This window comes from Perna viridis, chromosome 9, assembly GCF_037379345.1.
Source record: "Perna viridis isolate PV_CMFRI_1.1 ecotype Kerala chromosome 9, ASM3737934v1, whole genome shotgun sequence".
Lineage (NCBI taxonomy): Eukaryota > Metazoa > Mollusca > Bivalvia > Mytilida > Mytilidae > Perna > Perna viridis.
In genome coordinates this window covers 38,327,953-38,355,145 of record NC_142453.1, presented here as the reverse complement: position 1 = coordinate 38,355,145, position 27,193 = coordinate 38,327,953, and the positions used below count along the sequence as shown (strand labels likewise).

Below are 27,193 nucleotides of genomic sequence, written 5' to 3'. Positions count from 1 at the left end.
TAGTTCTTTTCACTACAAAGACTTTTTTATTTCCCACAATGAGAAGGAACGGGCTTGATATATAAAATTACCTCCAAACACCTATGATAATGTAACCGCGGCATAATCGTGAACGCACCCAGCAGATGCATAGGGTGAACTCGATTACTTTAGTTTTATTGCAATGTAATAACGAAGTCCGATCTGGTACTCTTTAATTGGTAGCGAGTGACAGTGCTACATTTCAAACAGAATTTGACTACCTCATTTGCAAATTTGTCTCGTGTCGTATAATACCGTGTTATTAAAGTGGAGAGAATGTCTTCTTTTAGCTATCCCCATTATAGTTCTGAGTTTGTTCAACACAGAGGGGCGTTGTAACAAAATAAAAGGAGAACCTATTCTCCATCTGTACGGCTGATAAATACATAAAACGAGGATATTTTGGACATTACTAACATTTTATCAAGTCCATTATCGACATGTTTAGCTTTATTGAAAATCGTCACAGTATCTGACGGAGTTCTAGAAGATTTTCTATTTTTGGAAGAAAATATATGACAACTTTTACAAAAAAAGTATCTTTCAGTGAAATCGTTGCTAACGCTATATTTATAATGTGTGGACATTTCAGGCAATGTTTTCTGAATCAACTTTTTATGTTTTGTTTTTTGTTAAATACGAGCAGTGCTTGTTGACTTTAAAAAATGATTTTATTTTTATTTTTCATTAATTTTAGTTCCGTCAATATACAATTATACTGAATCCAAAATATTTCATTAACGGCCGTTGCGCATTGTTGTTTATACCTTATCACGGTCTTAAGTCATATCGTAGGTCATAATATTGACTTTCCTGTCCCCAATTACAATACTCTTTCGATTAGGTTAAGATGCAGAAAGCTGTTATAATTATTAATCGTTGTTATAAGTATAACATACACACATAAGATTTGGTAAATATCCGGGTATGAACTTTAATCCGAGGCAATGTCCTCGGTGTTCTCTCTAACCAAAGAACATTGTTCTTCAATGTTGCCCAATTTTGAAATTATATGGAACAAGTGCCCATGAAGAAGAAAAGTAATGATAATGACTGACGACAAAATAATTAGGGGACATATTAAAGAAATTGCAACATAACCAACACTGGGAAGAAATGTATTAAATCCGGTGCACTGAACTTAAGGTTGCCTAGCTAGCAGTGTAGAAATCCGGACTAATCCATATAAGGGACACTTTCGAAGAACTGTCAAACGTAGTAAAATTTGAGACAATACTGTGGTGACTTTCTTTAGAATATATGTCATTAATATTACTGTTCGATATGCAGGTAAACTGTCATTGTAAACTGACCCATTTGATGCAAGCTGAGATAACAAAATGGAGGTGTCTGCAGTTTGTAAATTAAAGGTTCCTTACTGATAATGGCTTTATTTAATCAGTTATATCAAAACTTTATAAATCTAAAATTCCTGTTTTTTATTGGCAACTTACATAATACCGTCCATGCACTATATGGAACTTGTTGTGTCTTTTTATTATTAGCTTCCACGAAAAGGTTAAGAATCCATAAACCCCATGGTACCCCACGTAATCATCGTCCGAAAAAAATGTTAAGTCGAATTAGTTCAACTAGAGTTAATATGGCACATCTTAGGCCTTCTATAACATCAAAAGGTAAGGTTTTCTCCTGGCTGCGTTTGGACAATGTTAATTAAAACTAAATGAATCTTTGGTAATTAAATAGTCATATGTTCCTTTGGCATGTTATAGTCATTATCTAATAACTGCTTTACAAAGTTGGATCTTCTTTCACAGCTAAAGTTGACCTTAGATATAAAGCAAGCGATACAAGACTATAGAACTAGTTCCGCTCAGGTGGCGGCCATTGAAAAACTTGTAAAATACTACACCTTAACTTGTCTTATCTGACGAAAATTTAAAAATAAGGTGAAATAATTGTTATGTGCACGAAATGCCAATATAAAAGGGTTCATCAAAAACAAAGATATCAGTATTTCGTAAAGACACTTACAGTGTTCCGCCACGTCAGTTATTTCAATACACAATTTAAAAGGTTGTGTATTAGCAATGCAAACGGACGATAGGTCATATTATCAAATATTTTCCATTATTATATATAGGGTAATTGAATATTTCATAACGAAATAAAATATTGTTGAAAATTTCTAATCAGTTATATATTTTGTTGAACAACTGTACTGTTTCGAAAGGGATTTGTTGTTTTTCAAAGTATCAATTTTCATGCGAATAGTTAATTTAACTTTTGCTTGCATGATTTTACCAACCCATGTTAGATTTACGAGTGTTCTTGTGCAGTAAGGGTCGAATCAGGGTAGTATGTCTGACATGATTATACCCATTTCTGACGAGTTATTACTCCGTGTGGCACAAGTCAACCGAAAACGCATGAAATAATCTTTCTTCCATCTAATATCATCAGCTTTCGGTTCAGGGAGGTGTATTAAGTATTCCATAAAATGTAAATCTTACAAATTTCGAATTTTCAACATGTATTTAAAGCAGATGGATTCACCATAGTATGTTTTGTTTATAGCCTTGTGCTAAGACTTCTTCTTCTCTACATAAATTGTACTAGTATGTACTGTATTACATGTAGTTGATTTGAGTGTCACGAAATATAAAATAACAGTTAACAGCTATAAAACGCATACACAAAAAAAAAAACAAAACAAAAAAAAACACACACAATAACGTCAAAACAATATATAAACCTAACTAAAACGTCAATGCAGATCAAAACAAGAACAAGACTACTGTAGTACTTATCTGGAATGACCTTGAACTCATAATAAAACTTCATAACCGGAACACTAGTATTGAAGACCATTTACTTAGTCGTCAATGTGCAAACAATGGATAAGATTTTTTGTTGTTTTTTTTTTTTCAGTAATTTTTTCTTATTTTTGTGTTTGATTTTTTTTTGTTTTAGTAAACACGTGCAAATTTTCTTTATTTGTTTTGTGTTCGTTTGTAAGATGTATTAGCTTCTAGTGATAAATGCTTTGTTTTACAAACACATACATTTGAAAAGAAAATATCAATAATTTCATTTCATTTGTTTATTTTCAGATACATGCTGGGAAGAAATATTGCACATCGCCCATTGTACAAGCCCTGAAAACATCATAAATATTTGCCATTCTGTTCAATGTCATGTAATATTGTCATTGGCATTCACCGGAACTGCCCTCTTGTCACGTGATTACTTCTTGAGCACTTGATCTAAAGATCTATTTATAGAACAACACAGGTTCTAAAACGTTCGAAGTAAAGTAATGACATTTCTACATTGATATAGGAGAAAACTTAAAAACAAATACCCGTCTATTATAAATAAATAAATCGCAACAAAGAAAACCACGACAGAATCACTTGTCTGACTCCAATCTTGATCGATTTATCCCATAAAGCATTCGCTCCATGCTTCGAATGTCATTGCTGGTTCGGTTATTTATACTATCATATGACGGAATGTTCAGTGAAAGTGGGCTCCGACTGCCCGGCGAATGTCGGTTAATTCCGTTCATTCTCGGTGAAATTGATGGAGGTGAATCAGAAGTTAGACAAAGTGGGTTTCCTGTCGCTGATACCGGTGATGTAGATGTCGCCATTGTCGTTTTTGTAGAGGGAAGCGAATATGGTGTGTATCGTGGACTAGGTCGGGACGAGAACATTGGTCCAAGGTGAGACGGTTGGTTTGGCGGCGACGTTGGACTTCCTACGTAATTTGAACTTCCGGATGTACTGAATGCTGGTTGTAACAAAGATTGGTTCGATAATGAAAGAGATAGCGGATGTGACGGTGGTAAAGAGTTCATGTCATTGTGTCCTTGTGAGAGAAATGGAAGTTGAGATGAGAATGCTGAATTTCCAGAGTTGAACAACATGTGTCCAAGTGGAAAAGGGAGTGACGACGAAGATGAGAAAAGTCCATTAGAAGGGTACATAAACGGAAACATCGCATGTGTAGCTGATGGTTGAACAACTGTAACGTTTGGTGGTTTGATCGGCTCTTTTCGACTTCCTTCGTCGGAGTCTGAATGAAAACTAATTTCTGGTGATTTTTGTGGGGCTTTCACTTTTTCTTCGGCTAGAGAATCATCTGAATGCGCATGATCAGTGTCACTGTCACTTTTCTGTGGTGATACATTACTGATATCCGATCGGTCAAGTTCATCGTTTGATGATGACGTCAGACTTAGATTAGCGTCGGTTCGTTGGAAACCTTCCTTGTGGACTGGGTCATCAACTGAGCCGATCAATGGCTTGTCTCCAAAAACATCCGAATGTATACCTTGTGGAATTTTTATGTTTAGATTATTTTCCTGTTCAGTAGCGATGATTCCCTTAAGCTCTGTCGCTGAAGAGACTTCAGTTGAGACATCATCAGTTGCATCGACACAAATTTCAGTTTCATCTTCATCGTCGGTGAGAGTTGTGTCAGCTTTAGCATGTTCTCTATCTGTTGACTGGAAAAGTTGTCCTGCTGATGAACCAGAAATGTGGCGTCTGAAAATAAGAAAAGAAAATACATGAAACAATCTAACAGACTAAGGTATATTATTAGTATTCACGAGTACAAACAGTTTTTGTGAATACTAGTATACTTAGCTTTAGATACTTTCATCATTGTTATACAATACGGATTTATTCAAAAACAGTTCTTACACTAACAATATTTCAATAATTTATTCATAATCAGTTATAAGCTTACTTTTTGTCTCTTTTGTTGCCATTCTGGTCTCTGAATCCCTTGGCGAATGGGTTATGGTTAATCTTGAGTTGTGTTACCTGTAACAGAGAGAACCCGCGTTACAACTACTATACTCAGCTGCTGGAAATATTTATTATAATATTGCTTGGTTTGTAATCGATTTCCATGATATTTAAGAAATCGGTTACAGAGCCTAGCATTGATGGAGAACGGTCAGCATTACGTGTGTTACTCCAGTCACTAATTATATACATAACTTAATAATTATTCTGACATTTGGGTGCTTTAGAAGTTCTGCATAATGACTTGTGTTTTCTACAAGGAGAGGTTATCAATAACAATCTTTCAAAATAAAATATACAGACCACGTATGGTATATTTGTGTATATGTCACCGGAAAGCCCAGCTTCCATTCATAAGCTCCCTAAGGATAAGCGTGTGCGGTCAAGTCATTAGATATACTTTTTCTAAATTGTCTGATTTCAGATTAAATTTAAAAGCTTAAGCTAATATAAAACAAATATACCTTTTCATTTTGGTAGGCTGTAACTGCGATGAAATATGTTTCTTTGAAAACATAGGTTTGGAAGGAAGAGTATGGAAGTTTCAGAATGTCGTTAGCTCGAACCAGATGAAAACGAGGCTGGTACTTGTGCATGGAGTTTAGGATTGTCTGAAATGAACAAAACACAAATGAACAAGTGACATAGTAAGGGCGACAATCTTAGTCCTCTATTACTTCAACTGTCAAATATTAAAGTCCCCAGGATTATTTTTATCATAACCGGTGACATTTGAAACAAATCCCGGGGATTATTTTAATGAATAAATATGAAGTGGATCAGTACATTTCTGCACATTTAGTCGGCTGGAAAATTGAATCGACATATGCATAATTAGTCTTTAAGTTGGCATATTTCTCAATTATTCAGAGAATGATAGGGTCTTTAAGACCCATCACCGAAGCAGTCAATCAATTTCATCAAGTGAAATCGGCCAGTAATTATTTCGCATGAGGTCCTTCATATACGAATTTTCATTTAATGAGCATTGTCCGTATATCATTGTATTCCTAACGGCGGCTTATAAGCTAATCCCCGAAAATTGAGCAATAGATTCCAAATACTGATATCAGAACTGACCGCCGGGTTAGCTTAAAATACTCGGCGCCATTTACACTTTAGGAAGAGTTGCGCTTTATCCGTAAATTAAGAATTCCCTCGCCTTGATGAAAAAGGTGTTACATTGTTAGGGGTATTAGCGATTAATTATCGGCATTATTTGACAAAGCTAACAATCTTCATTGTATACAAATTAAGTGCTTATGGAAATTAAGTGAAAATTTTCCCAGTTGTATAGACGAGGAGAAAAAAAACTAACACCCCACACAGACGTTAAAAAACTCCCACTGAAGTGATAATGCTCCTCAACTTTCACGTTTACTTCCTAAAACGAACTGCCATTTGCACACTTGTGAATCCAAAAATTAGAAGAAAATAGAAACCTGTACCATTATTTATAAAATTTGAATTTTATTGTCAAATTCTTCGTATATTCGTTTTCAGGCCTCGGAACTTCCATATAGATATAAGTTCTACTCAATAGAATGAATAGATATTTAATTTCTATTTACTTAGGTCAAAATTTCTTCCCCAAAAATAACAGTTCTGGCTATTTATATACATGTGTTTGCAAATAAATGCAAAAACATATAGTAATGAAGACCGAGGTTGTTATATAATTTACTAATAGCTAGTTAGATACAAAGTAGACGCATAACGACGCAGGGGAAATTAGACGCACATGTTACGTACATGCTATGTCATTTCTTGTACAGGAGGTCATCACATTAACAGGATTGTTCCAAAACAATGACTGCATGATCCGTACCAGACCCAGGATAAAGACAGGCCGACCTTTCATCTCTTGTATCTAATGCATCTTTTTATTCGTTCATTATTGAATTATACGGAATATTAAATTCAGCGATTTTTACTAATTTGGAGGAGGGATCTGTGAAGTAGGGAGGTAATTGCAAGAATACGCTTCATTAGCAGTATATTTGTATAGAAATAATTTGTGTTTCATCTATTAGATATCAAAAAAATTATGCAGACAAGAAAAGCATTTTTTTAATTGCGTTAAAAATGATTAAAAATATTTAACTATATTATATTATGTAAACAAAATAATCATATATAAGATTCAATTTCATAATTTTTTTCTTTAAATTTGATTTAAATGGGAAAATGATTTAATACTTACAAAGCCGTGTTTATCTGAAATGTTGTTGGTCAGTTTAAGTTTGTGGAATGAGACGACTTTCTGCATCCACTGTTCTCCTGTTGTAGGGGAGTCAGGATGGATATACATTCGTTTAGGCATTTCCGGATCAGCTTTTCCAGCCACTACCCATCTACTGTTATGGAATTTGTAGCGACAGTCATCCAAAGGAACAATATCCATCAATAAAATATACTTAGCTCTTTTGTCCAAACCAGAAACTCTCACCTTGTAAGGAGGAAACATTCTCCTAGAAATGAAAATATTTATTCTTATGAAATACTTAAAATAAAAAAATGCAAATAAAAAATGAGTTATTTTATTTTTTGATGTAATATAAAGTTCCTGATAAAGGAAGCCTCTTTAGAGGTTGCTTAAATTATCATTGGTCTATGGAAGTAATGATTGAAATATTTTAAAATATGCGTATGTAAATCAACCTTTTAAAAATATTTGTTTAGTGTGGCTTCAGGTTAATGATGGACATCGAATTAAGATATCAAACCAAATATTTGTGGTTTACTGGACATTCTCATTTAAATCAGATTATTGTGAAAATCTAATCACTAGTCTTTATTTTAATCCGTATTAGCTGAAATATAACTCTGTATATTACATGATATGTGTATCATTCTAACACTCTTGTTACGTTATCATAATTTCATAAGTATATAGATACGGATACATCGTGGGTGCTGTGTACAAGCGTCTTGTGTCAACTGGACCCGGACTGACACTAATCCCCTAAACACGGGCCGGACAGACTGGGTCCAATACTAATTACACCTGGATTAGGCAGCTCCCATTATATTATGTTTGTAAAAGGTATTGGGTGCTAATTGATTATATGTAAATTAATTATTAAAAAAAATGAAAATATGCAAAAAGGAAAATCTGTTAAAACTGATGAAGCATAAAGTACCAGTATAGTACATTAGTATTTAGAAAATTTGTGATGATTCAGGATGTAAAAAATGTTGTTGATAGTTATTTTGAAATTTTTGTTAACATAAGTTATGGTAAATTTAGTGTTGTACTTTTACACAAATTATTTTGGAAATAAAGTAATTTCAAAACGAAAGAAATATCAATGGCTCCATGTTCACAGCAGGTTTGTATTTATTTCTGAATACACTTTGTTTTGACATTATATTTAAATATATTTAATATGACAGTAATACAAAAATTGACAATATACATTAAACAGTTAAAAGTGTCAAACTTTATTTGTGTTATCTTTATGAAATAAACACGAAATCCTTGTGGAAGCATTTTATATTCTTTCTTCCTGTGTGGTAAGGGGTATCAGGTAAAACAAGTTTCCCCGCTGCGGAACTCCGTTCCAGATTTTATCTACCCTCCTCGCGTCTTGTTAACAGGCGACGATAAAATTAAATTTTATAGAGGCTGGGTTGGAGAAGAGATAAACGATAGCTGCTTCACATCTTTCGTAAAATTTTCGATAATGCTCCGATAAGTTTGAATTAGAAATATAATAAAATAATTATTTTATTTTTATTTTATTGCAGTGAATGTCATATAAATGATAATGCTAATTTGATTCAGAAAAGTGCACTTTATTCGCTTTAATTTAAATAGAAATGCTATTTTACATTTTCAAAAACTATTTTCTCAAAATTTGGATAATTCACATTAGTTTTAATTATCTAATGTGTGGAAATGATGAAATAACGCACTGATAATAAAATAAGATAATAGAAGTTTGTAAAGAATATTTCTAATATAAATACTACCGGTACATACCTTCCAGATTTTGTGATGACCATTTCTGTGCCTATTTTATGAAATTGATCCCATAGATCTTTGCCCTCTAATTCAACTTTTGGGTCGTCATGGATCTCAGATTCCGGAGGGTCCATATTCCTTATCTGCCTCTGATGGAGGGGATGCAATAAATCTGCTGGAGTAAGAGGGGATCTACCCATAGCTTGTTGTAGCTTAGGAAGCAGGGAAGCAGCATATCCCGGCCCCTGTAGGGCAATGTTTGATAGATATTGTTGCTGTTGAGCTAGTAGAGCACTATAGTCCGATGGACGATGTAAGAAGAACGGATTGTAAGCCATTGATAAGTCCGAATTGTTTCCCTGATAAATCATACTTTCTTAAGTCCAATAATACATAAATATTTCGTATACATAAGTTGTTCAAGTTCACTAAGTATTTTGTAACAAGTGTATACTGTCCAAATCAAAAACTGATTACTGATATAAATGCAGATTTGTTAGCCCTATATAGGAAGCAAAATTATCTCACATCAAATCTTAACAATTTTCAGAAATATAAGAACAAATCTGCATAATTAATTTCCTTTTATTTCTGATTGGCTCAAATTTCCCATTTGGCCAATGGAAAAATAGATAGGCGGAGTCAAGGTATAGAATTGATAATTTTCTTTCGTATTATTAACTGTATAGGGCGGAGCATACCTTTGTTTTATGTGTCAACACATCATTGAATAAAAGATCAGCTGGTTAGACCACGCCCCCTCGTTTATTTACTTACTTGAAGTGATTTACTGGTATGATAAGTGTATAATTATATTAAATGATAAATCTATCTATTCTCAAGGACATAGATCAAAATTGTTTGTATAGGGGGGTTTTCATTCAGAAAGATGTCTTGTATAAATTGCAATTAGTGAAATATTAGTACTCAATCTGGGATAACTAGATAGTGGATAATTTATTTTAAAAGATTTATCGATATCTAATAATAATGAAATTCAATTAATATGCTGTGAAAATTAAAGAATTTTTATGTTAACTAATGAACCTTAAGCTTTCATATGAATAAAATGATTTGAATGTTTCGAAGAGACTGGATTTCAACAATATTTCATAAACCCGGTTCACGGTAACATCTTACATGTTGACATGCATTAAAAATAAAATTGAAAGCGGATATAAAACTTGGTGCCAAATTTCTGAAGTAGGAGGAGTTTAATATGTAAAGAGTTGTAAATGCCAGTTAAAGAATGAGTTAAGAAAAACAAGGTCTACACTGGCGCCGACAGCGATAAGAAGTAAACGAAATATAAATCTCCAGTAGTTACATTATGCAGAGTAATTAAATTAAGCACTTAAACCACCTCATGTTTTGTGATTAGAGTTGAAGAAAAAAAATGCCACTTTTGTGTATGCTTAAAATGAAAGGTTCATTGCTATATTTAGTCAAAGAATTGTGATAATTATCTCTATGCTGAAATGTATACTATAATCGTTTTTTTGCAAATTAAGTATTAATTTTTCTCTTATATGAGTTACTCTGTTCGTACTATTCTGTAGCTCAAATAGGGTATGAGATTGTGTTATTCTGTTAAACTAGGGACAAGTGATAAAGAGGCAATATTTTCAAATAAAGAAGACACAAGTCTTGGGGGTGGTAATTGTTCAACAGTACACGAGATGACACTTGAATGTGGCGACACCTTTACTGATCATTGGGGGGGGATTATCAAGATGACGATTAAATTATGATTAATTATGACAATATAATTAATTACTCATAATCTCTTAATTTCGTCAAGGTGTCTAGAAGATTATTGGTATATTGCCGAAGATTATGCTAATTGTTCCTGCCACGAGTTGACAATTTCGAAAAACATATGTATTTGAATTTAATTTTTTATTTACAAAATATCAACATTAAAATATTCATACTAGACCGATGTATTTTTAATTCTGGGAATCAACAATGGCATTGAATATATCATAAACTGGACAATTACGTATTCTGACACAGGATGAAAAGTAAAAAAATCTAAATCAGATATAGAAAGTATTCGATAATTTCGATTCCTGAATTAAATTACTAAAATATAATTCTGTGGACTGATCTTGATATTCATTCTAATTTAGTAACCGGTCGCAACAGGACCTAAATGGAAGAAATAGCTGCTAGTCTTACTCCGTGAGATAATTTCAATATTTTACTCATTAAAGTGTCTGAGACAAAACAATAGATACCAATTTTTTCACAGCAAGTAACATATTTATTGAAAATTCGTAAGATTTTAAAGGTCTTTCGACTGATTTTTTAATCGTCGTAATAAGATTCCGCGACAGACAAATTTAATATTGCTCGGTTTGCTGACTGGAATTAAAATTAAAAAAATAAATGACATTTTCTTCGTTTGTCTAGTGTCATAGAAAGAAAAAAAAATATACAAAGGACGACAACTCGTGTGTGTTAATATCAAGTACTGTACTAATATCAAATCTGTTGTTTGTCGTAAAATGAAACCTCAAAGTGAAACACACACGAAAAGAGCCAACAATCTTAAATCTCTCCACTCAAACAGCGCTCAATCTGGTCACAAAACGACCATTAACCCACCACAAGTGAATTTTCATTTAAACAAATGATGAAGAGGATTTCTATTAAATCTGAACAGGTTTCCCAGGACAAAGAGTGGAAAGGGGCTGTGATTTTATCAGTGTTTAGACAATCTCTCCCATATCTTTGCTCCAATCACAACTTCAAAAACGATATATTTATCTTCAAAACTAAGTAGCGTTATGAAAATTTTATTTTTCACTTTACGGGTTTGATTTGTGTACAAAACCGCACCAAACGCTTTGATAAACCTCTTCAGCAAGGAGGTGTAAAACCTCTACCCACAGACTATTAAATAAATCAAAGGAATTATACGTCATAGCAGAAGAGAAAAATATAATATCGTCTGCAGAATGTACAAAAAATCGATACAAATTGCCATAGGAAAGAAGAAAACAAAAAGTAAACGACATTTGAATGTAATGCTAAACTTTGATTTGAAATGAAACTCGAAAGAACCATATCGTCAGTGTGTTTTGTGCGAGTCCAGATTCTACGTTATAACTGAACGTAATAATGGTCGAAAGTTTTTTTTTATCAAAACAAAACAAAACAAAACTCAAAACAAAAATCAAAACAGAACAACAACAACAAATTTTCAGATTAGGATAGGGTGAGTTGCAAATAAAAAAATATTTTTTAAACATACTTTGCAAAATAATGGAGAATAATATACAGAATAATAAAGGCTGAATATTTGTATATCTGATATGCGACACCGAAATAAAAACAATATATTTGTATGCTTTAATACCAACAAAAGCAAACCAGAATAACGAAGAAAATGTTTTGTAAACCACACGAAAGGCCTATATTACAAGTATTGATACAACAATAAAGGTACTAGTTCTATTCGCATATTTTGATGGATTGGAAGCGCCTGGGTACATGTAAGACACAATAAAATACAACTTGCTTTTCAATATGAAAATAAATTTCTGTAAAAATGTCAACTGAGCAATCAACGATATGTCAATATTAAACATGCTCAATAGAAAATTGGCTTAAATTGCCCGTGGTAAATCTGAACGGTCTTGTGGGGGAGAAAATCACTCGGTCGATAAACTTGTTTTCAATCCTGGTTAACGATGAGATTAATGACTTTGTTTGTTTTGTCGATTATCTCATTATCATCTGTCCTGTACTGACCCTGGGCTATTCACAGTAACACTTCGTAAACAGGGGACAAGGAGGACCCGACCGGTCTTGTAGATTGTCACTCTGAAATAAGTTTTACCATGCTTTTTAAAGTTGATTTTCTGCAGTTTGAATAAACGTTTTTTTCTTTGTAGAAATTGGATTGCATTCTTTTGATTACCGCTATAACCTTGGTTCCCTTGATTACCCTTGCTACCACATGGGCTATCAAAACGTCTGCTGCGGTAATGAAGACAGAAAAATCATAGATTTTTTTTTCTAAATTGTAATGTTTACAATTGCACGAGAAATCATATCTACTGGGATTATTTTAAAGCCACTTTTCCTTCTTGATAATAATAATAATAATAATTAGATTGCTGTTGTTTTGGAATTCAAATCCTGAGTGATATGTCAGTCATTCGGGAATCGGTAGACGACAGGGGAGACACCTCTTGTCAGATATTCTTCAGCCATGCAAGTTAGTGAGAACAACTGTGACAAACAAAGAAAACTTGAGGCTCTAAATGACCATCAGAAAGACCAACGATCCACGAAGCTGACATTAGGCGCCTACTCTAGTATTGTCCACACATTGTTTGAGTTTCGTGGTCAGTGTTGTACAGATTTGTTTATCACTTAATATACGGTCATTAGTTAAACCCACTGTGAATAATACGACAAAATTGTCGTATAATTTTCACTCTTATAATGGTTTTCATAACAAAGTAATTGAATGTGACACTCAAAACAGCCTTTGAGCCAATACCGGGGAGAAAACTTAGCCCAATGATTACATGGCTAAATCTGGACGATAGACTTTCAAATGTTAGTACCTTTTAAGACGATGAATATGATATCTGCTGTAATCATATTACATTATAAAGAATATATATGTCATCTAACAAATCTTGTTACGAATGAAATATTATTTCCATAAAATTGATTATTCATGGAAATAAGTAGAAATCATTTGTAAAAACCGGAACCAGTGCTTATTATTAACAACACCGTGCTCTGAGACAATACATGAAACGATACCTGAATGAACTTAATTTTAATATGCAGAGAACATTGTCTTCAATTTCCGATGAACCGTATTACCATGACTTTGTTAATGAAACCCGGTGCCGTGTCTTACGATGGTCCTATGACAGATCTTTTTCCTAAATCATGTCAACAAAAGTATCCTAATTTAAGATATGTCCTTATTATACCCCTTTTCAATATATTCACTTTTCAGTTTTTAATAATTATCCGACATTAAATCATAATAAACGTAACGTCGTATTAAAAATAACTTAGGATGATCATAGCAAGGATCATCCAAAGATAGCATCGGTTTACATCGTAGGACGTGTCTCAGACACCTCCGAAGACCACCCTAATTTTTATTCCTAAGACATTTCTTATGATACTTTCATTTACATGGCCCCTTGATAACACATATGTGTTAAGTTTTCGTTTAATTCTTTTCGACGATTAAATGTAATTTCATTGGCCTATATACTTTTTTTAGCATTTTTTTCTCCTTTACAGTTAGAAACCAACTATAGTTCATGGGTCTCCTCCAGGGAAGTTTCTCCTTCACAATGAGAAACCAACTATAGTTCATGGGTCTTCTCCTGGGAAGTTTCTCCTTGTATTGGGATGTATCTTCTCCAGGGAAGTTGTCTGATCTCCTCATGTCACACTTTTCACAAATAACGAGAAAAAAACTCTTATTCTTCGTGTCTTTATAATCCGTTCTTTTCTTTGATAATAAAAGGATATTATAAATCTTTTCGCTTTGTGGCAGAATCACTCAAAATAAATTCCAAGGTATTTCCAGCCTCAGCATGTATGGGAAAACCGATGCTGAGGCTATAAAGTCTAAGTTTCACAAAGGACAACAAAACAGAGTATCTATAGGTTTTACTACAAAAACAATATTTTCTCAGAATTTATTACTCATAAAGAGAAGAATACAACTCCAGTCTTAGAGTTTTCAAATTAATTCTGATTGTCATGCCGACAATAAAAGAGCCCTAATCTAAATGTTTAATGATTTGACTTGCCAGTTTAGGAAAGGAGCCTGACGATTTTACTGGTTCCCGAACTGGGAACCTGATTAAAGCAACACGGTATATGTCAATTCTCGTTCATATGCCATTGTTTTTTGTTGCTAGAGTTAGCAATTTATAGACTAATGAAGTTATTCATTACTTCTACGCAAATAGCAAAAACATAAAATGAAAATTTTAATTTCTGCTGGGGTCTGATGTCAATCGGCATGATTAGAACCTTTTCCTTTGTCGGTTCAACAGAAGCATCGCATGAAATGAATACCATAAAGATTTAGTTTCAAAACTAATTGCCATGTAATATAAAATCATTCCTTTATCCACAGCTTTCAATTATTACAAAATGTTCAGGTAATTTTATGAATTGAAGTTATGAAAGCAATTTTGGTTCTAAGATGACAGCAACCAACGTTGGAGAGTTCTTCATTATATCGTTGAATTACATATTCTGCTTTGTTGTATATTGAACCTCCGCCATGATATCTAACGCCACTGGTGATCAAAATGGTGAAAAACAAGTAAATATTGCTGCTTTTAGAAATCGTTTTTTATCATGGTGTAGAATGATAGGATAAATTCACCACTAATTTGTATTCTTGTGTTTTACTCGATACTTTTCTTCTCCTATGACTTATTAACCTTTTAATGTATTTTCCTTTCGTGTTTTCATGTCTTGTTCTTCTATCCAAGCTTTTTCATTTTTGCTTTTATCTATATGGTTCGCTGTAGATATATTATAACTGGAAAACAGAATATATGACGGGGATATGAAAACAGAATATATGACGGGGATATGAAAACAGGGAAAAAAATGATTTAGATTAACTAGTAGGAATCTCGAGGAAAAATTAAAAAAATTGATATTTTTATATCCTTAGAATCCTAAATGGTGTGTCTCCGTGATTGATCAATGTATTATCGCTTCTGTTTTTCATAATTGACACGAAAAAAAAAAAGAACTTTTAATGTTACCCGGGGTGTATTTTGACACGAAAATTGGCCTATCATTTAACAAAAGCTGTTCATTTAGATAAGTTAATCACCTAATCCTTTAACAATTATTATCCTAATCTTCTAATCCTATTATAAATCTTTAAGTGTCAAATCCACGAGTTTGGTGTGTATTGCAATTCCCACTAGAGTTCATACAGTAAAACCATTTATATGGTACATGCTTGTATATCAATACATTCTGAAGTATTACAAACACAGCAATTTTATAAAATGTATCGGTCCTACAGCACTGTTTTCCCAAGTATTTCAAGGTCAGGTTTATAAGAACGATCCTACTCACACCCTAACGTAGGCCAATTTTTATTGGTATAGAACTTTACTCGGACAAATATATAGGTATAAATAATCACCCCGATGACTGAAAAACAACTATTGGTATGTTTGTTGTGGGGGTGGGGGGAGAGGTCAACTAATTGAATTGGTGGATACTGACACAGAAATCTCAATTGCTCCTTTTTCCCATTTTTTGCACAAAATGGATACAATTGTGGCAACAAAAATTGGGTTCCAGTCCTCAAAACGCTTCTCTATCTTTCCTATAGGTAATAATAGACGAAGTATAATGATTAATCATTATCCTTAGAAACAAGCACACATGATATGGATAGATATATAGTTATCAAAGCGGGCTTACGTTTGCCTATTATGAACAGAAACTGTACAGTTATTATGTGAAGCATGAAACAGATATATGTCAGGAAGATGCGCACAGAGGTCTAACAAGATCGATACAATAATAAATACAATATATATATAATGAATCAACGAAAAGGAAAATATGAATGAAAGAAGATATATACGTATATTTTTATTTTATCTATTTCATCCCATCTTTTTCTCTATTGTTTTGCAATGATGTATTGTTTTCTTCATGTTGTTTTTTAGCTTTCTGTGTTTATTAGCTATTTCTGTTATATTCACTAACTGCATTCAGGACGGATCCAGACGCTTTGAAAAGGAGGGATGTCAGACGAGGTTCCTCAGAAAAAAAAGGGAAAATCTAAACCTGAATCTGAATCTGCTAGAACATTATTTACTATTTTATTTTCAATTTTACACATGAAAATTTTTCTGATAACAAGGAAGGGGTGCCAACCCCCCTCCACCCCCTGGATCCACCACTGGTGTTTATTGCGATGTATAATATGTTTATTATTTGTTCAGAGCTAATGATATTGCCTTCGATTGGGTTTGGTAGGATATTCTTAGTATCACACTTTTTGTAGGATCGGCGACCAACGAAGTGAATTAGCTTTCTAGAATTTGATAAAGGTGAACATCATTTTCGCCAGATGTACACCATGAGGTGTTTAACAGGTTCTTGGCGACTACATTCCCATTAACAGCTAAAAGAGTGATCTATTAAAATTAATACGGTGATAAATTTCACTTAGAAATCGCTAATGATGTGACAAATCTACAGGCAATATGTATACGGAGAAACAGAGCTATTGTTTGTATGATTGGTATCAATTTTCGTGTCAAAAAAATATTATTAATATACGCCGGACAGGGAAATAAAAAATCAATGATACAATATAAAAACAAGAAACACGCATTTCTACATTTAAAATTCACAAATTGTACTTTTTTGAGGATGTTTTGTACTTTCTTCAATTGTTTTACTTGTCATGTTTATTTCGCCAATTAGAAACGGGTAAGATTGAATCAAATCTAAACATTACAGATTTTTTTCTCGCAAATAATAATTACGCATCGCTGTCACTTTTTTTCTTGAGGATGATATAATTATATGTGTTGTATATCTGCTCAGTTTCTAAGATACAAATATACATATGTAGTTATCATAATCTCATTAGTTGTTGAAATTTCACGCAGTTTCACAGTTTTATCACAATTATAAATTTTTTGTACATGAACATTCATGTCATGTATTTTAAGTTCACAGTTTCATTTTTGATGATATGTAAAATCGCCCAGCTTTTTTTGCATAACATTAATAAGACCATTATTCAACAAGTAAAACCCATTATTTGTTTGTTTTTCTTTATTGCTGCCCAATATCTTAAGTGTGTAACAGGACTTGAGTAAAACAATCTATTTAGTTGACATGTTAATAAGGTGGTTGTTAGCGGGTCATCATAACCGTATCAGTAATTGATATTCAGCGGTTCTCTTGACATAGAAATTACCACAAAACAGCAAAAAACATCTATTATGTATCAATAAACTATCAAACATCATACCCACAAATAAAACATAAAATGTTGTATTGTTGTTGCACTCAGTTTTGCATCAAACAACAGACGACAATTACCGACTGCACGTGATGTACATCGGCGCCACGTCTGCGCAGACGGTGTCAAAACGGTCTCTCCGCCAAATAAGACGTATCATGCCGCTACCCGAAATTGCTTGTAAGCTGTAATGGTTATAATGTAACGAAATAATTACATGTAATTGATCACAGAATTTATGAGGTAGACAGCGAATTAGTTCTAAAGACGCAAAACGTTCGTTTGTTACATAAGTAATACACAGAAATATGATACAAGTTTATCAAAGTGACAGCACTCATGCCGCCATTGTGTACCGAATATGGGAAACTTTTGTCAGTGTGTCCGTCGACATGATTGTTATAATGCGAACGAGTTGACTTACTTATAGTCTAATCTCTTTACACGTTATACGAAACACAGAAAACGCGACAAATTTATTTGAAGACAAACATTTCCTCATGAGAGACAGAGTGAACGGTGTCTAGAAATCACTTGAATTGTGTACTGTTTATTTTTCATATTATAGCAAACATTTCTTTGTATTGGATTTGAACACATTTCAATGCACTCTTTTAATGTATTTTGTATGTGATAGATTTCTTAACCAATAGATATATATCCATCAGTTGAAACTTTATTGAAAATCTTTGCCGGTTTAGTGGTGAACTAGATTTTACAATGAAACTTTATTATCCTAACGTAATGTAATACGAAGCGAAGTAAAAGACCTTTTTGAAATAAACATTCATCTTCATTCGCTGCAAGACGTATCAAACAAATTATCGCCCTCCTTAACGACGAGTCTGATTGGTCGTTAGTATAACTAGATATTGAAAATAGACACAAATTACTCTTGTTCACGTAAAACTTGGATGTCTAAGTCAAATTTATCTGTTTTCACCAATTCATTCCACTCAAACTGTCGAATACTTTTGAATAACTGAAAATTGCTTTTGTCACCAAAATTGTCCATAGAGGCCTGTTTCACGGTTTTTCAGAGACGGAATAAACCGAGATTTCACACCAACCAAATAGGCTTTAAATCAACGAACATTAGCTCGGAGTTTGAAATACTTCTTTTAGCCGTGTTAAGTGGTATTGTATAGCACGAACGGTCTCTTGAGAATCATCTTAACTGTAAATTGCTAAACTTAGAGGAACTTTATATGCCAAACTAACTTTACATCCTAGAGAAAGGGCTTCTATGGTTGCTATTTACAAACAACTCTTCACCTCAAGTTTCGTGACCAAACATGGGGTTCCGCCTCCAGGGAATGCTATAAATGTAAATGAATTTAACGCCTCAATGGAGAGAGATAGCATTTTGTTTTTAAGGCCATATTTTCTGGAGAACTTAGGGAATAAAATCTATCTAAAATCACACAACATCGTTTTCTTTGTTTGCAAAGAATAATTTGTTATTGCGTTTTGTATAAATACGTTGCCACCTATAATGTACAACTAATGGATTTCCGGAATGCCTGTTCAAACCGTCACTAATTTGCCAATTATCTGTTCTATTTTATCTAAATCTGATGAGAAATTTTAAAATTTGAATGAAATACACGTTGAAATCTTTTACGTTTATCGAAAAAGATAGAAAAATCAACTATAATGCGAGGCTTCCTATGATTCCAACGTTGCAGTCCAGTACCGTAATAGTCTAAACTGAATTTCTAACAAAAATACAGCAATATGGATATGCTTGTCAGCTTACTCTTGAAGATCTAATGAATTTCTCTCGAAAACAGCATAAAACTAACATTTGCTTCATAGAGTGAATCAGATACATGTATTATACAGCTGAAATTAACAACTACAAGCAGACAATTTGTGTTAATTGTAAAAATATTGTTAAATGACAATAAGGACGCTTCCTCTACCGGTGCACATGGTCCATGGTCAATTTCTTTTACTCTTATTAATCAAACCACTTTAAAAGTTAGTGAAGTTAGTATGTTCGATAAACTGCATTTTTTTCTGTTTTAGAGCCTTAATATATTTGCACGCCTCTCAAATTTTTACCTTTTTAGAAATCAAAGTAAAAAATATAGAAATAGATGTAATATGTTCGGAAATAACAGTGTCACTCAGGTCAGTCTCATTAGGAAACATCCGAAATCTTCTTCAAAACAGGCTACAGAGATCTACCTTTTAATGGACTTAGTTACAAAGAACCTTCAATATCTTTTCCCATTAAAGTCCCAAATTAGAGAAGCTTTCAGTATTTTGTTTCATTAAAGCGACGTTTGCAATATGATCAGCATGTCTTTTTATGACGAAGTCGCATATCAAAATTTTTATTCTTTCAAGTAATGGATTTAAAATGCTCGTTATAATTTTGAAATTTTAAAACATTAACTGAAACATGTCGGTACAGCTCGCAGACTCAGACATGTAATAATGACGTTCTAATAAACTAAGAAGCCTTTCATTTTTAATAATTATGATGGTTGTAATCGCCATATAAAAAGAAAAGGGTGCACTCTTCATAAAGGTTTATTTGAAGTTTACTTTAAATGAAAGTAAAAGCAGTTATAGAATTTTTACTATGTCCCTCATCTACCGCATAATAACTTTTTAAAATAATTTTTCTGAAAAGGTACAGACAGGTATACATGTATATGTCTAGAAATCATCTTTAAAGTAATATGCTTACTTGTCTTTAAGTAATGACTTATTGTCATTGGCAGCGTAGAAAACCACATTATATGCATGCTTAGTCCGGCCAGTTTACCATAATAAGAGTCAGGTGTAACCTGTAAGAGGACGTTGTATGCTAGAGAGGCTTTATCTTTCAAGATCTTGTAGGCTTATTACGAATTGTAATATATGTTAAACTTCCGAATTCGCACCACGTGATTTGCAGCAGATCACATCCGATCTGATTGAATTCAGCCACTGTCATAGGTTAAATTCATGTATATAGATTATAAGACCAGGGGTGCGATTCTCGAAGCTATCTTAGGGATAAGACGTGTCCTACGACTATCTTAGTATTCGTCTCTATTCGTCCTAAGTCGTGTTCTCGAAGCCATTATAAGTTAAGACGAATCGCAATTTTCATCCTAACTTTAGGACGACTAAATAGGTGTCTTAGGATTATCTTTTAACCGTCCTAACTTTAGGTTCAACTTATCCCTCTTAACTTTAGGACACGTTTCAGTAGAATAAATTGTAAACAAATATGGCTGCGGTGTTTGTGTGCATGATAAGAAGGCACCAAAATATTCGTCGAAATAGACTGCTTAGGGACTGTAACAATCCTGTGGATCATTTAGATGACTTCTAAATCGTACCTAGGTACAAATTGTCACGTCCTATGATTCTAGATTTGTATAGAAGATTTGATAATGAGTTGCAAAGACCAACAACGAGGTCCTGCGAATTGGCCGTTTCTCTTCAGATATTGACAGCCTCGCGGTTCTATTCAACGGGGAGTTTTCAGCTTGTAAATGCTGATGTGCATAACATTTCTCGTACGAGCGTTTCAAGACGTGTACGAGACGTAACACAACGTTTAGTAAGAGTTTGCAACCAGCATATCATTATGCCTACAGACGTAGCAAGTTTAGACATAATAAAACGTGGATTCTATGAAATTTCAGACTTTCCTAATGTAGTAGGAGCCGTCGATGGAACTCATATGCTAATAAAATCTCCACCAGAGGACGGACGTATATATGTTAATTGTAAAAAATTTCATTCCATCAATGTGCAAGGAATTGTGAAGCAAATTTGAAATTTTTGAACGTCGTCTCTCAGTGGCCAGGAGCAACCCATGATGCATTGTCTCTCAGTGGCCAGGAGCAACCCATGATGCATTGTCTCTCAGTGGCCGGGAGCAACCCATGATGCATTGTCTCTCAGTGGCCAGGAGCAACCCATGATGCATTGTCTCTCAGTTGCCAGGAGCAACCCATGATGCCTTTATTTGGTCTAACTCTAGTGTTTGTGATTTCAATTTCTGACGAATGGTTACTTGGAGATAGTGGGTATCCTTTAAGGCCTTGGTTGTTTACACCTGTACTCAATCCAACAACCAGAAAACAACAAAGTTACAATGCGGCACACATGAGAACAAGAAATGTTTTTGAGAGAAGCTTTGGGGTATTGAAAGCGCGCTTTCGCTGTATTGACACTAGTGCTGGTACTCTGTTGTATTCAGTGTTAATGTGTTGTAACATTTTTGTTGCTGTAGCTTTTTTACACAATCTTCGCATAGATAACAGATTACCTTTACCACTAGACATAGACGGATTCCGTGACCATGGACATACAGCCGGGCCAGCATACAATGGACCTTTGAAGACAGGCCACGTGTTCGTGAAAGACTTATACAGGGACGATTTTGATGTCGTACTATCGTACTATTGTGCTTTATGTATGCTATAAATTTTCTGGTAATACGCACAAATACATATGATTTCATTACCACAAGAAGAGTTGCGCTGTCAATCTTTGTGAGGAACAGACTAAAAACAATATGTCTCCCCATCAGTGACACTTTATTCAAACAAATTTTGCTATTGTTTCTATACCTAATACATACATGTAACAATCGAAAATCAATAACTTCATTCGGTTTTTAAATCCCCCACATACATGTAATTAGGAAGCAATCATTTGATTTGTTAACCAAAAATATGAAACAAAACTTTTTTGCCAAAAAAAAAAATAATAATAATAATAAAAAATAAAAAAAAATTTAAAAAAAATCCATGCTCCCCGTTAATCAAATGTTTTTTTCCTTATTATATATGCAATTTTGTTTATTTGCCATATCACAATATCAACCATTTTCCTGTATTTAATATTTTTTTATTAAAACATTCAAACATTTCACAAAATATACTTAGGATGTCTCTATGACGTTTTTAACTTGAGACATGTCTGAGATAGCTTCGAGACACAACCTAACATTGTCATAAGATGATCCTTACTCCATCCTTAAGTTGGTCTGTTGGTCTTAGGACGTGATTAAGGACATACCTCAGGATAGCTTCGAGAACTCCACCCCAGAACTATTGAAAATATTCTGCTGAAGTGACGAAATTTGTCGACACGGAAGTAGACGATTGTGCAAGTTTTGCCTTTTTAATATGACATTGAGCTCCGTGCATCATAGGCATAGCCTAAAATCATATAATTATTGAATGATACATTTTCATTATTTATGCATAGAATAAGACCGGTTTAACCTTTACTTGACCTTCATTTTTATTTGATTGTATACGTCTCCGTAAACTTTATTGTATACATGTCATTGAACTATTTTTTTTTATAATTGTCATTGGAATATTTTGTATAATTGTCATTGGAATATTTTGTATAATTGTAATTGAACTGTTTTGTATATTTGTAGATGAACTCTGTTGTGAATTTGTAATTGAGTTTAATTTTACGTATTTGACTTTATCTGCTTTGAATACCCGTCTTCAGCTATATATTGTACAGTTGACATTAAACATAAAGAAATAATAAATCATACAATAATCTTTATACCTTAACTATTGTACATACCTGATATTCAACTATATTTAAATATTTCACTTATAATCATGGAGCTCTTCTTTCATGATTAACATGTATATGAACTATACGATTTAATATCATACCTTTATAAATCTATTTATTGTATGTTGTGTAACGTTTGTGTTGTTCTGATGACAATCCTTTGTTGGATTTTACATCTATAAAATAATTTGAATTCGGTATTTTGTTGACACACCAGACATTTCCGTTAAAGCCTAAAATGGAAAACCCGTAAAACCATTGCACACAGTAGAACTTCTTGGTATTGTTTACTTCTTGTAGATTATTTATATTTGGATCTCGGACTTCTCACTGGTTCTAATGCTGTTGACGAGAGGTTACTTCTTGAAAAAATGTACACGGTAATAATATCAGATTGGTATAGTAAATACACACGTAAAACGTATAATGTGTAAACGTATTTAACTAATATTTGCCATTCATTTATTGTTTACCTCTGATTTTTTTTGACACTCATGCAATTGAACTGAAGTTAGGCACCGGCTTTTTGTATGCAATTATATATATATATAGATTTTTAAGAAAGTAAACAGAGATTACTTACATCATACGGTTCATACTTAGAATTAAAGTTATCAGTGAGTATATTTTATTGTTTGTTGTAGTTTTCGTCACGCTGGTATTGCTTTAGTTTTTTGTCTCTGTATTTTATTATTTGATTTTGACTATCATATTTTAACTGTTTTTGATTTTATTTCCTCAACAACTGTACAACGTGACGCTACTAAATTAATTTGTTTTTCTGTATACTTATGGTTCCACTATATATATATGCATGCACTCTTCTTAACCGTGTCCTTGTCCGTATTTATGCAAACTTAAACAAATCCAACATTTTTTTCCTGTAAAAAGTATATATTTTAACAAACCTTACATCATGGAGATCCATGAAAAAAAAGATAGATATCATTTTCTATTTTGTCATGAAAATATGAAGCCATGGTAACATAATAAAAATATATATCAGTTTCCATAACAAATTTTGGGTGCCTTCCCAAAATTAAATGTCAAAAAACAGGTTTTCTAAAATATCAGGCACTTTAAAACTGCCAGAAAAAGTAAGCGGGCCTGGTATTATTGACAAAAAAAACCCAAATAAATAGTGTACCTTTTTCTGATCATTTGTTGATGATTTTAAGTCTTAAAAGTTCGTGCGAAGTTTTGCATTTTTTGAAAAACAGCCAGTTGATACAGGGAAAAGAACCCAATCGGGTGAGGACCTGAATCTTTCCGAATAGCTTGATGCATGCATTTTACACCTCTTTACCTTCACAAGTATTGCATCTATTTAGGTAAGAATGCTCTACTATCCGCAATCAATATTTCCACCAAGTTTCACCTTTTAATTTTAATTTTTACATAATTATGCCGGTCAGTTTTGTGTACGAAACAGTGCACCTCAGTCCCATCTGTATAGTGCAACCTATGTTTAATCTGGAAGCCCAAAATAATAGTTTCGTTCCACAAGTTTCTCTCAAATATAACCCCGGGTCATCAGTGACGTCTTCTGTCTTTTGATTGGCTGAGCGAATGTGACGTTATTTTATTTACTTTCATACGTTCTAATATTCAAATTTAAAGAAAAATACGTTTAAATATTTTTTTCTTCGAATTACTTATATTATCTTTCGATATAAATGCACTATTAGAAATCTCATCTTTGTTTTTTATTTTATTTCATAAGCGGCAAGTCACTCATATTTTGTGCACATCCGTCGCTGGTGACCTGAGTCTATATTTTCAGTGATCCTTGGGTGGCTTATTATATTGACCAGGGAATCAGATTAAACCTATGTTCTGCATTGGTAAAACCAGAATAAATGATCAAGCTCCTAAACAGCGTCTGACGTTCAACATTCACTCTAGACGCTACCACCAGTCCCCTCAGAAAATGCTAGAATCTTGCCAAGTCGGGGAAAGGTGAATGATTTTGCGCGACATTATCCTATTGTCAAACGACGTATGATTTGAATATCGCCCGAGAATTTCGAAAGGCCCGTCTGCAACGTTTAATAAGAGAGGAAACGAACGTCTGCCGCTGCGTGGAGCTTGGTAAATGATATACAAAATTATCGGTCTCACCGGTGTGTGTGTTTTTTTTATCAAGATTTATTGTTTATGCTAAAGTCATGCTTTGTGAACAATTTTGTTTACTTAAATTTGAATCTTATTTTTTTTATTGCACATTTCTTTCTCTAATACAAGTTTAACCATTATGGTTGTGTTGTCATCCAAAAAATCCATATAAAATGTTAATCCTGTGCGTTTCTTTGTGGAATCTAGGCGTTTAAAGAATTTGTTAACGCCAGAGCCATAGTGCATGTAGTTGGTCGATCTAAACACTTTGTACTCAACAGGCTTTAACCTTGTGACATTAACGACCAATTTAGCATCTAAGAAGTCTTTTACTCTCACTTAAAACTGCGGTGATTGCTGACAACATGAAGTTTAGTTCAAAAATGTGTGTAATGATCTGTTAAATAATAGTTACGGGGAACGATAATGACGCCCTCGATTTGAGATTTACTTCCGGTATTGACTACCAGATATACCTAATGGCCGGAATCAGAAAAGCAAAAGTCTTTGTTTCCAGGTAACATTTACGCTTGGTTGGACCACATAGCATCTTAAAATGCATTAAATCACATCCATTTTTTCCAGGTTATCCGGGTTTTAGAACCAAGAAAAGATTATTTAGTCGTTCTTACGCCTGATTTGTCATTTCTAAAACGTTCTTAAAATTTCACGTCACGTGAATATCAGATATATGATATACATATTTTATACACACGAAAAAACTTGGTTTCTGTGATTTTAAAGACATGTTACATGAATTTTTTTTTCATTTTTTCCCCTTCGCTCTTCCCCCTTATTAAACGTCGTGCTATATATTTGCAATGTAATAATAAGTAACGACTTCTTTTTAAATTTTAGCAACGTAGACGAGGTATGGTTAAGGCAGATAATAGATTTGTACAAATCAGCGACAATTCTGTAGCATCTAAGTCACTAACAAGTAACCAGGTACCCTCATGCCAGTGTCAGCTTTCCCAACAGGTTTGTATTTCACAACTTTACACGCTTTCAAACAAAACATTCAAACATTGAAGATATCTACTTACCTGTAACATACCCGTAATTATCACACGCAGGTAACAGCAGCCGTTAATTATTTCAATAAATCTTCATTGGTCATACATACCTTAACACATACCTTACAATGGAAGGTGTTAAACACAGCTTTGGGTATTAGTAAAAGTTTCAGTAACACTCCTCGTGTTGAGTCGAAATTTTAGCTCCCGTAAAGAACATTTGAAACGAGTTCAGGTGGTGGTTATTACCATTTCATGTGTTTCTCACACGATAACCCACTGTTCACCAGTATTTTACTTAGAGACAGGATTGGATTTTATCGGTTGGGTAAAAAGTCACGGTGGTATGTCATAATTATGACGTTTTCCACATGGACATTTCTGGACCAATGTCTCTTTGGTTTGAGATATTTAAAAAGATTACAAAAGAGATGCGTCTTTCTCATGTCATTGTGCTGAGGGACTTAGCCAAGTAGATATGAAATCAATGATGCTATAAATAATATTTCTTCCTCAAGACTCGAGTGGGTTATATCCATAGGGATGCCTCCAATAAAAATAGCCGGTATCTACCCATTTATATAATAGTCGATTTAAATCTAGGTTATACCATGAACCGGGAATAATTCCTCGATATTTGAAGCTTTTTATTGTCTACCATAAAAATTGTGGTAGACAATAAAAAGATGGTTATTATGGTTTCCATGGTTAT

General features: G+C 33.4%; 1 protein-coding gene and 1 long non-coding RNA gene across 2 annotated transcripts; both read right to left on the bottom strand.

The window, feature by feature from the left end:
• Positions 1 to 2,968: 2,968 nt before the first annotated feature.
• LOC148608396 (uncharacterized) lies at positions 2,969 to 9,267 on the bottom strand. The gene is made up of 5 exons (XM_088546360.1): positions 8,788 to 9,267; positions 7,006 to 7,273; positions 5,267 to 5,413; positions 4,741 to 4,817; positions 2,969 to 4,535 (listed from the first exon to the last, which is right to left on the bottom strand). Exons 1-5 carry the CDS (start codon positions 9,138 to 9,140, stop codon positions 3,395 to 3,397), a joined length of 1,986 nt encoding a protein of 661 aa, XP_088402486.1. The 5' UTR covers positions 9,141 to 9,267; the 3' UTR covers positions 2,969 to 3,394.
• Positions 9,268 to 17,580: 8,313 nt separating this feature from the next.
• On the bottom strand, positions 17,581 to 23,417 carry LOC148608395 (uncharacterized). The gene is made up of 3 exons (XR_015915444.1): positions 23,357 to 23,417; positions 20,493 to 20,592; positions 17,581 to 17,976 (listed from the first exon to the last, which is right to left on the bottom strand). It is a non-coding gene; the product is annotated as an uncharacterized LOC148608395 (long non-coding RNA).
• Positions 23,418 to 27,193: the final 3,776 nt, after the last annotated feature.